The following is a 14,399-nucleotide window of genomic DNA, read 5'->3' on the forward strand; positions in this document are numbered from 1 at the left end:
TTGTGCTGAAGTGGCAGCAATAACTAACTATTTCCCACATTCTAACTGCTCTGCACAGCATTACCAATATAGAAATGACTTGCTCATGCATACTGTATACTTCTCCCCACATGGTGCTTACAAAGACTTGTAGTACCATGGGACAACTCCAGCCACTTATGCATATTTAACAGTGTTTAACAATGCTGTCTGTTTGCTTCTTCTCATTTTTCTTCTCCCATATCAAGTGTCATTTGAGTTGGTACTGAGAGCAGCTTATAGTATTTTTGTCATACTGCAAGCAAGAATATGATCAAAATATGTCCAAGTGGTTTCCCTTGTGTTTTAATAGAGTATTTTCCTGATTATAGGTGCCAACTTCTAATTTCCAAAGTCTAAGTTCTGCTTGGCCTAGACTGGCACAAATGAGTTTCCATTTGTTCCATTTCAGGGACATCAAACAGTGATCTCAGCCATCCTAACCTGCAAGCAAGCCACTAGGCCAGTGTGGCCAAGGAACTCTCTATGCTGCCTTACCCAACCCTAAAGTCTTGCCTAAAGGGTTATCCTAAAGGATAACACTCCTTAGAATGTGTTTAAAAAATAGAAAATGAGCATTTCAAGAAAAAAAAATGGACTGGTTTTCTTTAGTTCTTGGCCAGTACCAGACAATGCCATGACTCAGTTTACATAAGATGGCCAAGCCCTCATTCGGCCATTCGTTCCTGAGCCTCTCACTCTGCACCTTCACTCCTCATGCACTCAGATCAAAGTTCGTTTGCAAATCAGAACTGAGTATTATGACTCGGTTTCCAGTTGTTTTGTGAGCAAGACTACTAGTTCAGATACAACAGCAAACTAGTTTGCTTAGAAAGATAAAGTGAGGAAGGAGCAGTTGAAGAAAGCTGGGAAGAGGGAGCCCATCTTGAAAATAACTGTCCATTTCCAGATGTAATAAATCAATACCCCAGGGTTGAATCAGGAGGAGATAGGCTATTTTCTCACATTACAGATGCTAATTATCTGCACTTCACACCCATGCTCTATCAAGCTAATTACATGTATTATAGCTAGTTTCCTTACACTCTAATTTTTCCTTACACTCTAATCTGCCTAGATTATATTGACTCTCCTTTTTTCACTCCTTGTATCTGATTAAGGGAGTTCTGACTCTCGAGAGCTTATACCTTGGATGTCTAGATGATCTTTAAGGTGGTACTGGACTTGGATCGATCTATTGTATAGTAAACAATTGAAAAAAGAAGCCAGTCTTAAACTAACACAATTTAAGTTTTAAAATTAGACTGAGAAGAGGTGCACGCACACTTACAAGGTTGTGTTTTTTCTTTCATTGTTATTTCACTCATTTAGTGCCCAAGATAACAGATTGCAGTCTTTTCCCTAAGTCTTTGTTTTAAGCTCAAATTTTCTAGTACTGCCTTTGTAGACTAATAATGTGATGCTTATCCATTCTCTAAATTTCTGTTTCCCAACTGATCAGTTCTGCATAATGTAGATTCCCCCAACCATTGTTTGAACCATTTTATCTTTTAGCCCTCTGCTGTGTGAAACCTTTTAAAAGTCTGTCTTTCCCTGTATAGATGAGTATTTTGCTAGTGTGAATGGGTCACGGTTGGATTTTCTTAGATAACACAGGAATTAGATGAATCCTGTTCTTAGGATTTCAGTGGTTTCTTGGGGTTCATTGACAGTCTTCAGTGCAGTTCCACATTGGGACTGTGCTTGCACAGGCCAGCCACTTGGGACAGGATTCTTTTCTAGCTTTTAGGCTATTCGGTGGGGCGATCTCGCCCTCGGACTGCTCTGAGCCAGTTTTTCCCACCAGGTGGGAAACAGTCACGTGGTGGTTGAGGTTGCTCCCGCTCCCTCAGTTTGTTTTTTGCCGCTGCGGAGAACACACATCTTCTAGTGCTAGCTTAGTTAACGTTACATAGTTTTTCTAGTTCTTGATAGTTAGGAGTTAAAGTTATTGTTGTTAATAGTTGTATTAAAGTTTAGGTAGCTGTTTTTTGGTAGTAGTGTAGCTGAGTTGAGAGAACTTGCTAATTGGGGAAGTGGGACGCAAGGGTGAGTTGGAAAGCGCTTACAGTTAACTCAGCCGTGAAACGGATCCCCCCCCCCCCATGCGCCATTATCAGGATGGTGGACAAATCTCTCTTCAAGAAATATGAAGAATGCGCCACAAAAATGGCGAAGACGGATGGCCATGCTCAGTGTCTTGCATGCCTGGGGGAAGGTCATATCATAGAACGATGCAGACAATGTCAAGTGTTCACCCCAAAGGTAAGAGCAGATCAGGCAGCATGATTAAAGGCCATGCTGTGGGAAAAGGCCATGTCTAGCTCCACAAGCTTGGCAGCAAAAAAATCTGCCCTGGCGGAGCATTTGCCACATCCACGATCCGAGGCCAGATTGGAATCAACAAGATCATCAGACCCAAAACCTATGGAATCGATGTTGGATCCTTTGGCTCCGAAGGCTTGGCGCCAACCATGCTTTCGGTCCTGTGAGACTACAGCTTTTAGACAGTCAATGACCAGTGTAATTCTGGCCAAACTGCCAAAATGTAAGCATAAGGACAAAAGTAAGAATAGGCAGTGGGTGAGTCAGATTGGAGGTCACCTACCATTGATTACAAGTTATATGCTGAGCAAATGCTGCTCATGGCAAAGTCACTTGAAATAGATGTTTCAGCACTTCAGCCGAAGGCAAGAGATAACATCCTTAAACACATCTATGCAGATACCCCAGAAGTCGTGGCTTTTCCCATGATTGAGGGATTCGTGGAAATTATGGATGATCTACAGCAAAGACCTGCATCCATTCCAATTGCAACAAAGAAGGTGGAAGTCTTATGTAAGATGAAGAGGAATAAATGTCCTTATCTGTTTACCCGCCCAACTGCCTTATCCGTGATTGCTGAAGAACTACAGGCAAAACAGAGACAAGGTAGCCTTTCCACCCCAGCTGATAAAGAGGAGAAACAATTGGATGGAGTGGATAGAAAGCTATATTCTGGATCATCTCTTACCATCAAGATGGCCATTATGAGTAGCCTTTATGAGTAGCTACCAAATTTTCTTGTGGCAAAAAATGACCACTTATGTAGATGCCTTGCCAGAGGACGAGAAACCCCTGGCCAAAATGATCCAGGATGAAGCCATCATCCTTTCGAAGCAGCAAGTCAGTACAAGCAGACACATCCTGGATGTATCTACCAGAGGCCTGAACATTGTGGTGGCATTTCGGAGACATGCGTGGCTTCACCCTAGAGCTTTGCCCCTTGAGACTAAAAAAAAAATTGAGGCTTTGCCATTTGAGGAAGCTATATTGTTCTCAGAAAAAATAGACAAGTACTTAGCAAAGAAGAAGATTGTCAGAAGACTGCATTTTACCTCTGTCTACTAGGTCACCACCATATAGGAATGTTGAAAGGAGAGGATTCCAAACCAGGAAAGAACATCAGTCATACAGATTCCAGCCTTACAAGATGCAGTATCCATATCGTGCGCTATACTCAAATTCAAATCAGCCTAGAAGGCGATCGATGGGAAGGTCAGAGTCTGGACAGCAAACTCAAACTCCAAAGGACCCCTCTCAGGGTTGCAGAGAGCAACTATGACTAGATAGCCGTTTAATAATAGCTCCTCAGTTGTTTCTGGGCAGGTTAATGCAATGTTTTGATTGTTGGGAGTCCATTACTGAGGATAGTTGGGCTTTGGCAATTATAATGGTTACAGTTCGGAGTTCAGTACTTTGCCTCCTACTTATTTACCTGGGTAAGCCCTGGTGAACATGCTTCCAGAGCTTCAAGAGGACATCCAGTCATTGTTAAGCAAAGGAACCCTTCAGAGAATAGCAACTTCTGATAACTCATTTGGTTTTTTTCTCAATTCTTTTTGGTTGACAAGAAAGATGGGGGAAGCAGACCTACATTAGATCTACGAGGCTTTAATGATTACCTGATAGTATCAAAATTCAGAATGGTCACACTACCATGGGTTATTAATATGCTTTCCCCAAATATGTGGTTTTCAGTCCTAGATTTACAGGATGCTTTCTTTCACATTTCTATTGGTCAGGATCACAGGAGATACCTTCCTTTTGTGTTCCATGATCAGGTGTTTCAGTACACAGCACTACCCTTTGACTAAGCTACAGCCCCTAGGATATTTACTGTAAGTGTGTTGTGGTGGTAGTAGCTCACCTTAGGAAATTAGGATGTGTCATTTATCCAACAGTCACCCCTGACTAAGTTTTCTATCCCCAGAAGGGTTTTACACTCTTTGCATTGGTGAATAGATATTAAAAATTTAACGGAAGGAATTCAATTTAGATTACCTACCCATGAGGTTACTCTGGCTACAGATGTGTCCCTGGAGGGATGGGGTGGCCACTGTGAGGAGGTGGTTATCAATGGTCTTTGGTCAGACAGTGAAAAGGAGTGTCACATTAATTTTCTAGAACTAAGAGCAGTGTATTATGCCCTTAACTCACTTGCAGATATGTTATCCAACAAGAAGGTTCAAATTTTCTCAGACAATAGGACAACAGTTTATTATATAAACAAACAAGGTGGCTCAGCATCAAAGAAGCTTTGCCTAGAAGCCATCCGTTATGGGATTGGGTTATTTCCCATGGTATTATACTTTCTGCCCTACATATTGCTGGGTCCCAAAACAGCAGAGCAGATTACTTCAGCAGGCTAGGGAGCTCCCACCACTAATGGGTCTTAAACGACAGATACGTAAGGGAAATCTTCAAAAAATGGGGGTCAGCAGACATAGATCTCTTTGCCACAGAGGAAAATACACAAGCCCTTCAGTTTTGTTCCAGAGGGGGCAGTTATCAGAACTCCCTGGGAGATGCCTCCCCGATAAAATGGGAAGAAGGATTCCTAGACAGACTGCATTTAACTGCATGGTTCCTAGTACACTAACTGTCCAATTTTCAGATGAAGTGGCAAATATATTAAATGCACGTAGGCTGATTAGGAAATCATTACCTTGAAGTGGAATAGATTTGTGTTTTCGGCGGATGCTAAAGGTATATCCCCGGAGTCCTGTCCCTTAGCAGACATCTTTGACTAGTGTCTTTACAGATGTCAGGTCTGGCGTCATCCTCTATTAAAGTCCATTTGGCTGCCATATCAGCGTTCCATGCCAATGTGGATGGAAAAACAATTTTCTCCCATTTTTTTATCCAAACTATTCTTGAAAGGACTATACAGCCTTCCTCCACCAAGATCTCAGGTGGTCCCACAGTGGTCCTTATCACTAGTACTGTCTAGTTTAACATTCAAACCCTTCAAGTATTTGGCAACTTGCAGTTTAGCACTACTCTCTGCTAAAGTAGCCTTCCTTCTGGCAATAATTTCTTCCAGGAGGGTCAGTGAGTTGCAAGCATTAAGGGTGGACCCACTCTTTTTACAAATCTTCCCAGATAGAGTAGGGATGCGGACCAGCCTCTGATTCCTACCTAAGGTGATCTCTAGATTTCATGTTTCACAAAGCTTGTCCCTCCCAGTATTTTTTCCCAACCCTATATCACAACAGGAAAGCACACTTCACACCTTGGATGTTAGAAGGACTGTTTTATTTTACATGGATAGGACGTCATTCAGACAGAGTCTAACATTCTTTATTTGTCATTCGGGTCTGAATAAAGGCAAGGCTGCATCATCACAGACCATAGCAAGATGGGTGGTGTCGGCAATTTGGTTGGGATACACAGTAGCCAGAGTTCCATGTCCATTAAATGTGAAAGCTCATTCTACGCAAGAAGAGGCAGCTTCAGCAGCATTCTTGAGAGGAGTGCCATTGGAAGGTATCTGCAAAGCAGCAACTTGGTCGTCAGAAGAGACATTCATAAAACATTATGCAGTGAACTTCAACTGTCATAAGGAGACTGCAGTGGGACAAGCAGTGCTACAGTTGCTATTCACCTGAGAGCATCACCCCACCACCTTGGTGAGTAACTTGCTATTCTCCCAATGTGGGACTGCACTGAAGACCATAGATGAAAACAGAATTGCACTTACCTGTAACTGCTGTTCATCTAGGTCTTTGTGCAGGCACACATTCCCCACTATGAGCTCTCTAAAGATTATTAGGGAAGACTTGCGGTGGCACAGGAGAACTGGGGGAGAAGAGGTTACCTCAACCACCACGTGACCGTTTCATTGGGAAAACCGGCTTGGAGCGGTCTGAGGGGGAGGTCGCCCCCCCTCCAATAGCCTAAAAGCTACAAAAAATCCTGTTACAAGTGGCTGGCCTACGCAAATGCAGTCCTAATGTGTGCCTGCACAAAGACCTAGATGAACAGCAGTTACAGGTAAGTGCAACTCTGTTTTACAGTTTGGAGTTAATACACTGCATTTCCCGAGCCAGTACATTTTTGGCAGTAATTTTTTTTCTGTTTTTATATCTACTGATTTTTGTCAATACTTCCATTTTCAGCGTGTATTCGTTTGGGATTTGGATGAAACTATCATTGTTTTCCATTCACTTCTTACAGGATCTTATGCTCAGAAATATGGGAAGGTAGGTAGCACATGAATGCAAGCATTAACGCTGAAAAGTTTTTATAATGTACTTTTAATTATGATTTATTCATTATACTATTGAAATGGCCAATCTACTCATAAGTTATGATATCCATAACTATCACATTGCAATAACCCTACAGAACTGCAAGATATTATTCTTATAAACATTTTATGTAGGTGTTTTGCATACCTTCTTAGAGCATTTCTTCTCTCTTTTCTTCATGTACTTTACCCCAAGTCCTTTCAGGAATTCATTTTCCAGTCTTGTCAGCTTAATCACAGACTCTGTGAGAAACTATCAGGATTGTTAAAAGCTCCAAAACAATTGCAAACAGGGAGTTTTACTTAGTTTGCTTACTTTATTTCCTCAGTATAGACTGAAAACCACTTTGTTCTGGTCTCCATTTTATCCTCACAACAACCCTGTGAGATAGGTGAGGCTGAGAGTGTGTGCCTAGCCCAAGCTTACCCAGCAAGATCAGTGCCTGGGGGCAGGAGGGATGCGAACCTGAATCTCCGAGCTCTCAGTCTGACGCTATAGCCACTACACCCCATTGAATCTCCCAGTGAAATATATATCTCAAATGGCTACTGTCTGAATGCAACAGTTGCCAGACTATTCATTCTAATGGAACTGCAGTGGGTGGTGGGAAGATTGGGTCAGGACAGTTATTAAAATCTGTGGGAGGCAGGGAAAGCTGCCTGATTTCAACTGATTCCTTGTCTACTTGGCCCAGACAGTGAAGGTGGTGTTTTGCTGTCTGGTGGGAGTCTTGAGTTAAATTAGGATAGTTATTGAAGTCTCTGGCAGAAAATAAAGTCAAGCTGATCACCTCCAACCATAGTCCTTAGCAGTTAAGATGGTAGTACAATGTCAGAACCATGTGGTTCTGTAGAAAGAATTGAATCATGCTAACCAAAAGACTCTAGGCTTAAATGGGTAGCCATGTTGATCTGTAGTAGAACGACAGGATTTGAGTTCTCTTGGCTATGATATAAAAGCTCACAGATCTCCATTCCTACTTGTGTCAGAAGAACGGGGCTCTGACTCTCAAAAGCTCGTACTCTGAAAATCTTGTTGGTCTTTAAAGAGCCACTGGACTCAAATCCAAAACATATCATAATATTTTTCTTCTATGCAAGAATATGCATGGAGGAATAATGAGTAAAATGTTACACCAGTAATAATAGCCACTTGGATTTTCAACAAAGGAATGATAGAAAATTTCGTTTCTTTTTGTTAATTTTTTTTTTTTGGCAAATCCACAGTGAAAACAAATGCAGTACACTACTGTAAATCTAGACCCTTGAATTAACAGAAATGTGACTATTTTTTTAAATACACAACTGGGTTCAGCATAATTTTTTAATCTGGATACTTCTTGAAGTTTCTTTAAAATTAAATTAAAAGTTCAAGAATTCTAGAGCTTTCTGAAAGTTAAGACCCCCCCCTTTGTTGCACACCGGTATTTTCCCACCCAAATGGCACGTGACTTGGGGAGGGGGAGCACTCTTCCCTCAGTCCTCTCTTCACTGCCATGGAGATAGGATGTGTTTTCACAGCTTTCTGAAGAAAGTCACAGACATTCGTCATAACCCCTTGAGTGAATTTTTTCGCCATGGTCCTTTTTAAAAAAAAGTACTGAATGTGATACAAAGATGGCACAGTCCAACAAACATTTGTCTTGGAGAGGGCCACAGTTTCTCTTCATGCAAGGTCTAGGCAATTTATGTCTAAGGCACGCAATAAAAGGGCAGCAAGACTAAAAGCAGCCCTTTATGAAAACACTCTTGGGGCTCCAGAGAGACAGCCTCAAAAGCGCCCGGCTGAACCAGAGAGGAGGGCTCAAACTCCATCAGTCCCATTGCTCTTGATTCAGCCATCAGATCCAGCACCCCATTCAGAACTGAGATCTTCATTGGTTCCACAAACCATTTCGGAACCACCATCTACGAAGGCTAAAAAGAAGTTAAGGCACTCTCACAAAGCCTTCCTCCATTGTAGATCACCTCCTCAGAGTTGTGGATCCAACAGGGAACAAGATTCTGAATGTGCATCACCACTGTGTACGCCATCCTCACCACACAGGATGCTACAGTCAGCATTATCCTACAATGACAAACCGATTGAAATTCCCCTAGAGTTGTCACCACTGCAGAAGGCATGTAAAGAAATTTCTAAACCACATAGAGAGAATTCTTCTCTACAGCATGGTTCCAGAAATTGGTTCCTATTATATGAGGTCCACAGCAACAGCCATGGTTCCTTTTCCCTCAAGTTCCATCACCGATGTTTTTACCTCCAGTGAGGTCAGTGGAACCAACAACCTTTCCTGCTTCCTGTGCCGCCTCAAGCTTCAAGGAAGTCTGTAAATTAGATGCCTTGGGCAGAATAATCTATACATCAGACAGACACACTAGCTTTCAAAGTTGCCAACTATAATGCAATCATGAGCAGATACCAGATGTCCCTATGGGATCGAATGACCCAATATAACAACTCCCTTTCGGAGGAAAATAAAACTTTAGTTATAAGGTAGTCCAAGCAGAAGGAAAACTGGCTAAGCAACACCCAAATGCAGCCCATCACGCAGTAGTCTGTGCACGCAGGTCTTTGGTGTCGGTTATAGTTTTGAGACGTCATTCATGGTTTCAGTCATCAGCATTACCGCACAAGTCAAGGGCTAAATTGGAGGAACTTTCATTTGAAGGGAAGGAGCTCTTCGGTTCCAAGTCAGATAAGTCATTGGACAAAATGAGAAAGGATAAGCTAACAGCAAAATCAGTGGGCTTTACAACCCAACTGTCTACATCCTGTAAGCCAAGGTATTTTCCCAGGCATTCATATCAGTGACAGTTTTCAAGGCCATATTGATACAAAGCAGCTCCTCAGCAGCAGACATACTGAACCCACAACCTCATCCTCTGCAGCAGAATGGCAAGAGGAGAAACAGGAACCAGTCTCAACCCATAACCAATCCATCACATAAAGGGAAATCTTTCCAACAACTAGAGGATACTGCCCTCTTCTTTAACAGCCTGGCATCATACCTTCCAGCTTGGCAGGACATTATACAAAACCCTTGGGTTTTCTCCATCATTGAGAGGGGCTAGTATTTGGAATTTACATCCATTGCATTAGATTCTAATCCAGTTGTTCCTTCCCTCCTCCTGTTTTAGAAGACGAAATAGTAAAGTGGTAAGTGAAGGGAGCCATTCAGGCAGTTCCCCAGTCTAAACACTACAAAGGTTTTTATTCATCTTACTTCACTGTGGCTAAGAAAGATGGGGGAAGGAGACCAATTCTAGACCTTAGGGGTCTGAACAAATACTTAAAGGTCTCAAAGTTTAAATTGTTGTCTCTTTCAGAAGTTATTTCATTGTAGCAAATAAAAACATGGTTTGTTGTCTTGGATCTTAGAGATGCTTACTTTCACGTATCTATAAATGACAGCTGCAGAAAATATCTTTGTTTTTCTTGCAGAGATAGGCATTTTCAATATATGGTGTTACCCTTTGATCTTGCAGTTGCGCACAGGGTATTCACGAAATATGTCTCTGTCACTGTAGCACACCTCGCTATGAAGGGATGTACCATATTCCCTTACTTAGAGGACTGGTTAATAACGGCCCCTTCCAGGGAAATATTAATTGAGCATTGAATACTAGTCTCGTCTACCATTTTCAACCATGGCCTATTGATTAATTGGGAGAAATCTAAATTGACACCATCCCAAACAGTCACCTTCATTTGTGCTGTCCTAAATGTCACACAGGGCAAGACCCTTCTTCCTACGGAAAGAGTATGTTCTATCCAGACTGTGGCCAAGCAGTTTAGCTCCTGCAGACTCCAAACTCTACATTCCTTCCAGAAATTTTTGGGTCTCATAGCCTCCACTACTGCATTGCAAAATTATTTTTTGCATAAATTTAACCCCACTGCAATGTCCCAGTGGGTGTGTTTGTCTATTCCCAGACCAATCCTCAAGTCAATGGCCTGGTGGCTCCATGGTCCAAACCTCCTTAAAGGAGTGTTCTTTGATGTGCAGTCTCATGACTTCCAAATTTTTTCAGATACATCCTTGTCTGGTTGGGGAGGCCATTGCCAAGGTATTCTCACAAGTGGACACTGGCCTCCAAGGGAAAGTAAGATGCATACAAATTTCCTTGAGTTACGGGCAGTCAGATTTGCCTTAATATCTTTTGCAGCTCTTCCGCAAGGGTGGCTACCAACAATACCACAACGCAGTTCTGCTTGAACAAGCAAGGGGGTATGAGATCATTAGCTCTAATCATAGAATCTTCAAGAATATAGTGGTACCTCACAACATCATTCTCACAGCTTTACACATTGCAGGCCATGCCAGTGAGACAGCAGATGCTCTCAGCAGGTTCACTGGGTCCAACCATGAGTGGGCACTCAAGCAACAATATTTCTACCCTATTTTTCATCTTTGTGGTAACTGCTTCCCGCCACAACAAGAAATGCCCACAATTTTGTGCCCTAGTGGTATCAGACAAGGCTTCCTTGAGAGATGCCTTCCAGATGTACTGGCAAGGAACCATTTTCTATGCCTTTCCTCCTATCCCCATCCTAAAAAGAGTTGTCTCAAATCTGTTGGCCAAATGCACAAAGTGCATTTTGATAGGCCCATTCTAGCCAAAACACCCTTTATTTCCTGTCCTGTGTCTACTGTCCAGAGGAGTGCACGTCACTCTGCCGCAAGTGGAGGACCTTATTCACAGAGGTCTTCACCTTCATTGCAATGTCCAGGCCTTGCATCTGTTGGCTTGGCTCATGGGGCATTGATGGGATGGTCAGGTAGGGTGGCCCAGGTACTCATCATTTAGGAAACCATCAACAAGGACATCATATACTCACAAATGGGCAGGTTCTCCACTTGGGCAGAAAATCACAACCTTTCCCCTCAATCCTGTTGTTTCAATCATATTTTTGAATACTTGCTTGACCTAAAGGATAGTAGGCTATCAGTTGCATCACTTAAGGTACACCTGGCAGCTATCTCAGCTTTCCATGATACTGTTGAGGATTCCACAGTGTTTTCTGCCCAGCTGTCAAGGAAGTTTTTAAAAGGCTTGTTCAGCTTGTATCCTCCTGTTACTCCACCTGTTCCCCAGTGGAGCCTGTCTCTGATTCCTTCAGCTTTGATGTATAAACATTTTGAACCTATCGCTACGTCTGATGTCTCTGTGGTTTCTTACAAGACGGTGTTTCTAGTTGCTGTCACGTTGGCTGGGAGGGTAGGAGAATTGATAGCCTACTTTGTGACCCACCTTTCTTAAAGTTTCATAACAATCATTTAGTACTGTGCCCTAGCCTTGCGTTAATTTCTAAAGTTGTTTCCTCCTTTCATCTTTCGCAGGACATTATCCTTCCTGTATTTCTCCCCAATCCAACCTAATCCCAAGAACGTACACTTCACACCTTAGATGTGAGAAGAGCTATCTTATTTTATTTACATGTGCAAAGACAGGAACTTTTTTTTGTATGCTTCTCTGGTTCCAATAAGGGAAAGCTACATCTGCACAAACTCTCTTTAAGTGGGTGGGTTTTGCAATCAGAATCTCTTATGAGAGGTCTGAAATCCCATATCCGTTGCCATTATGAGCCCATTTCACCAGGGCTCTGGCTTCTTCAGCAGCCTTGAGAGGAAGAGTTCCGATTCAGGACATTTGCAGGGCAGCAACCTGGTTGTCACCTCCCACCTTCATGAGACACTACTCCATAGACGTCAATTCCAGGAGTGAAGTGGCTGTGGGAAAAGCAGTTTTATAGTCATTAGTGTGCTGAGCTGGGCACTCTCCCGTGTGGAACTGCACAGAAGCCACAAAGATCAAAACAGGGTTGCATGTTCCTTTAACTGCTGTTCATCAAGTGGTCTTCTGTGCAGGCACACATCTCTCCCTCCTTCCCCGCTGTGGGCTGTGCTATTTCATGCCAGTTATCCACGGCAGCGGAGGACTGAAGAAGGAGCACTCCCCCTCCTTAAGACACATGCTGTTTGTACAGGAAAATACCGGCACGCAACAAGGGTGGGGGGAGCGCTCTAAGCTTTGGAAAGCTCTAGAATTCTTGTGCCTATGCAGAAGACCATTCAAAGAACAACAGTTACAGGAAAGTGCAACCATATTTATCAATTGTTTAAGTTGAAGTCTAGCCATTAAAGGTGCTTGAGTTCACTTTGTCTTAGCATTCGCCATACAAGTGATCTCCCGGAGCCGTATTTGACCTCCCACTGCATAATGAGACTTGGAGGCCAACATTTCTTTCTTGCTTTTCCATTTACGTGCAAATTTTTTCTTGGAGATTATTATGATGTAGCTTACTACATAGCTTGGTACCATACAGAAAGAGGGCACAGGAGCTGTGTTTTGTGTTACCTTCATTTTATTAGAAAAATAGATTAATGATCTCTTAAAGGTTACACTCCAATGCCACCTCTTAGTGTTCATCCACTTTGGCAAATGGGGATGTTTTTGACATAATTATTTTAATCAGTGTGCCTTGTCTGCACTATTAGTGTTGGTTCTCCTGAGATATTTTTACTTTGTCTTCTAAGAAGCATTCTAGTAGATGGCCCAATCTAGCACAGAAGTCCACAGACAGACAGTCTGGCTCCAGTTTATGCCCATTGCTAATGTAACCAAAGGCATTTGTATTTTGATATAGGGAAGTGTTGCAGCTGATCTAGTCTGCTTTGCAGTGCAGGCAGTCTTTGGCTAAATGCCATATTCCCAAGAGCCCAATGAGCTGTGTGTTTTTTTTTAAAAAAATAGCAATACATCAGGGTGTGGGGGATTTTTTAAAAGTGTTTTCAGGGCAGACGGTATGCCTGTCTACTTTAAATTTAGTTTCTCTTGCAGTCATTTGATAAATAAATGTATCTGTAGTCTTTGTTTCTTTGCCACTTCCTTACTTGCTTTCATATTTTATTCTTTTAATAAGTATAAGTTCACATGCTGAATTTTTATATATAACCAAAGCTATCACTTTTATTTGTCGGTCACACATTAGGCAACAATCTGCTGTAAAGGAAGGAAATTTGTAATGAATGTATTGCAGGGGTGGATTGGGATGTTAATAGTTCCATTCTAACCTCAAAATAAAATAGTATGATTTCATACCAAAGCAGTATTTAAATAATAATAACCAATAAAATGCTTGGATAAACCAGCATCTTGAGTGTTAAAATTATAAGAGCTAACACAGCATAGTGTAGTTGCCACATTGTCAATAAGCTGGCAATTTGAATGTTATGATCTAGTCCATTGGAACAATTTGTAATTCCATTTTACAATTTGCCAAGATATGTCATGAAATTCATCAGTTAAATGCTCACATGTACCACACACAGTTTGGGTTTTATGTTACTGTTCTGTGTTACTGTTCCCTTTTGCCCCAAACTCTGCAGCCTCTGTTCCTCACCCTTTTGGATCTAGCCAGCCATGCCCAGTCCATCCTTTTTGCCCAGTCCATCCATTTTCCATAATTGCTTATGTTTGTATTGGACTATGCTGGTTCAGGATTCAAATCCATTTGGTTTTTTTGGCTTCAAGACCATTACTTGCAATGGGGGACTATTGGAGGGTCTGGGGCAGCTGTTTATAAAGATCATGGCACCAGAATTGCACAAAACATAATCAATCAAATGAATTAGACGAGGTAGATGCCTCTTGGCACGTGTATGGTTCTCTGCACTGAGAGGGGCAAAATGGAACTGGCCATCAGCATTTTAAAAAAAACCTGTCTGCATTCAGTTCATTTTCCAACTCTTACAGTGAATGACTGACTTTTTTTTTAACCTTTCTGCTGGAAACTCTGTGTTTGCCA

At 42.0% G+C, this 14,399-nt stretch overlaps 1 protein-coding gene across 1 annotated transcript in view; it reads left to right on the forward strand.

Annotated features, from left to right (window-relative positions):
* Positions 1–14,399, forward strand: part of EYA4 (EYA transcriptional coactivator and phosphatase 4) — a 236,115-nt gene that overhangs the window by 186,456 nt on the left and 35,260 nt on the right. The window contains exon 13 of the mRNA XM_054978088.1: positions 6,459–6,542. Coding sequence (XP_054834063.1) covers positions 6,459–6,542 — 84 coding nt within the window. The remainder of the gene's footprint in view (positions 1–6,458; positions 6,543–14,399) is intronic.

Source organism: Eublepharis macularius, chromosome 1 (genome assembly GCF_028583425.1).
Source record: "Eublepharis macularius isolate TG4126 chromosome 1, MPM_Emac_v1.0, whole genome shotgun sequence".
NCBI classification, from domain to species: Eukaryota; Metazoa; Chordata; class Lepidosauria; order Squamata; family Eublepharidae; genus Eublepharis; species Eublepharis macularius.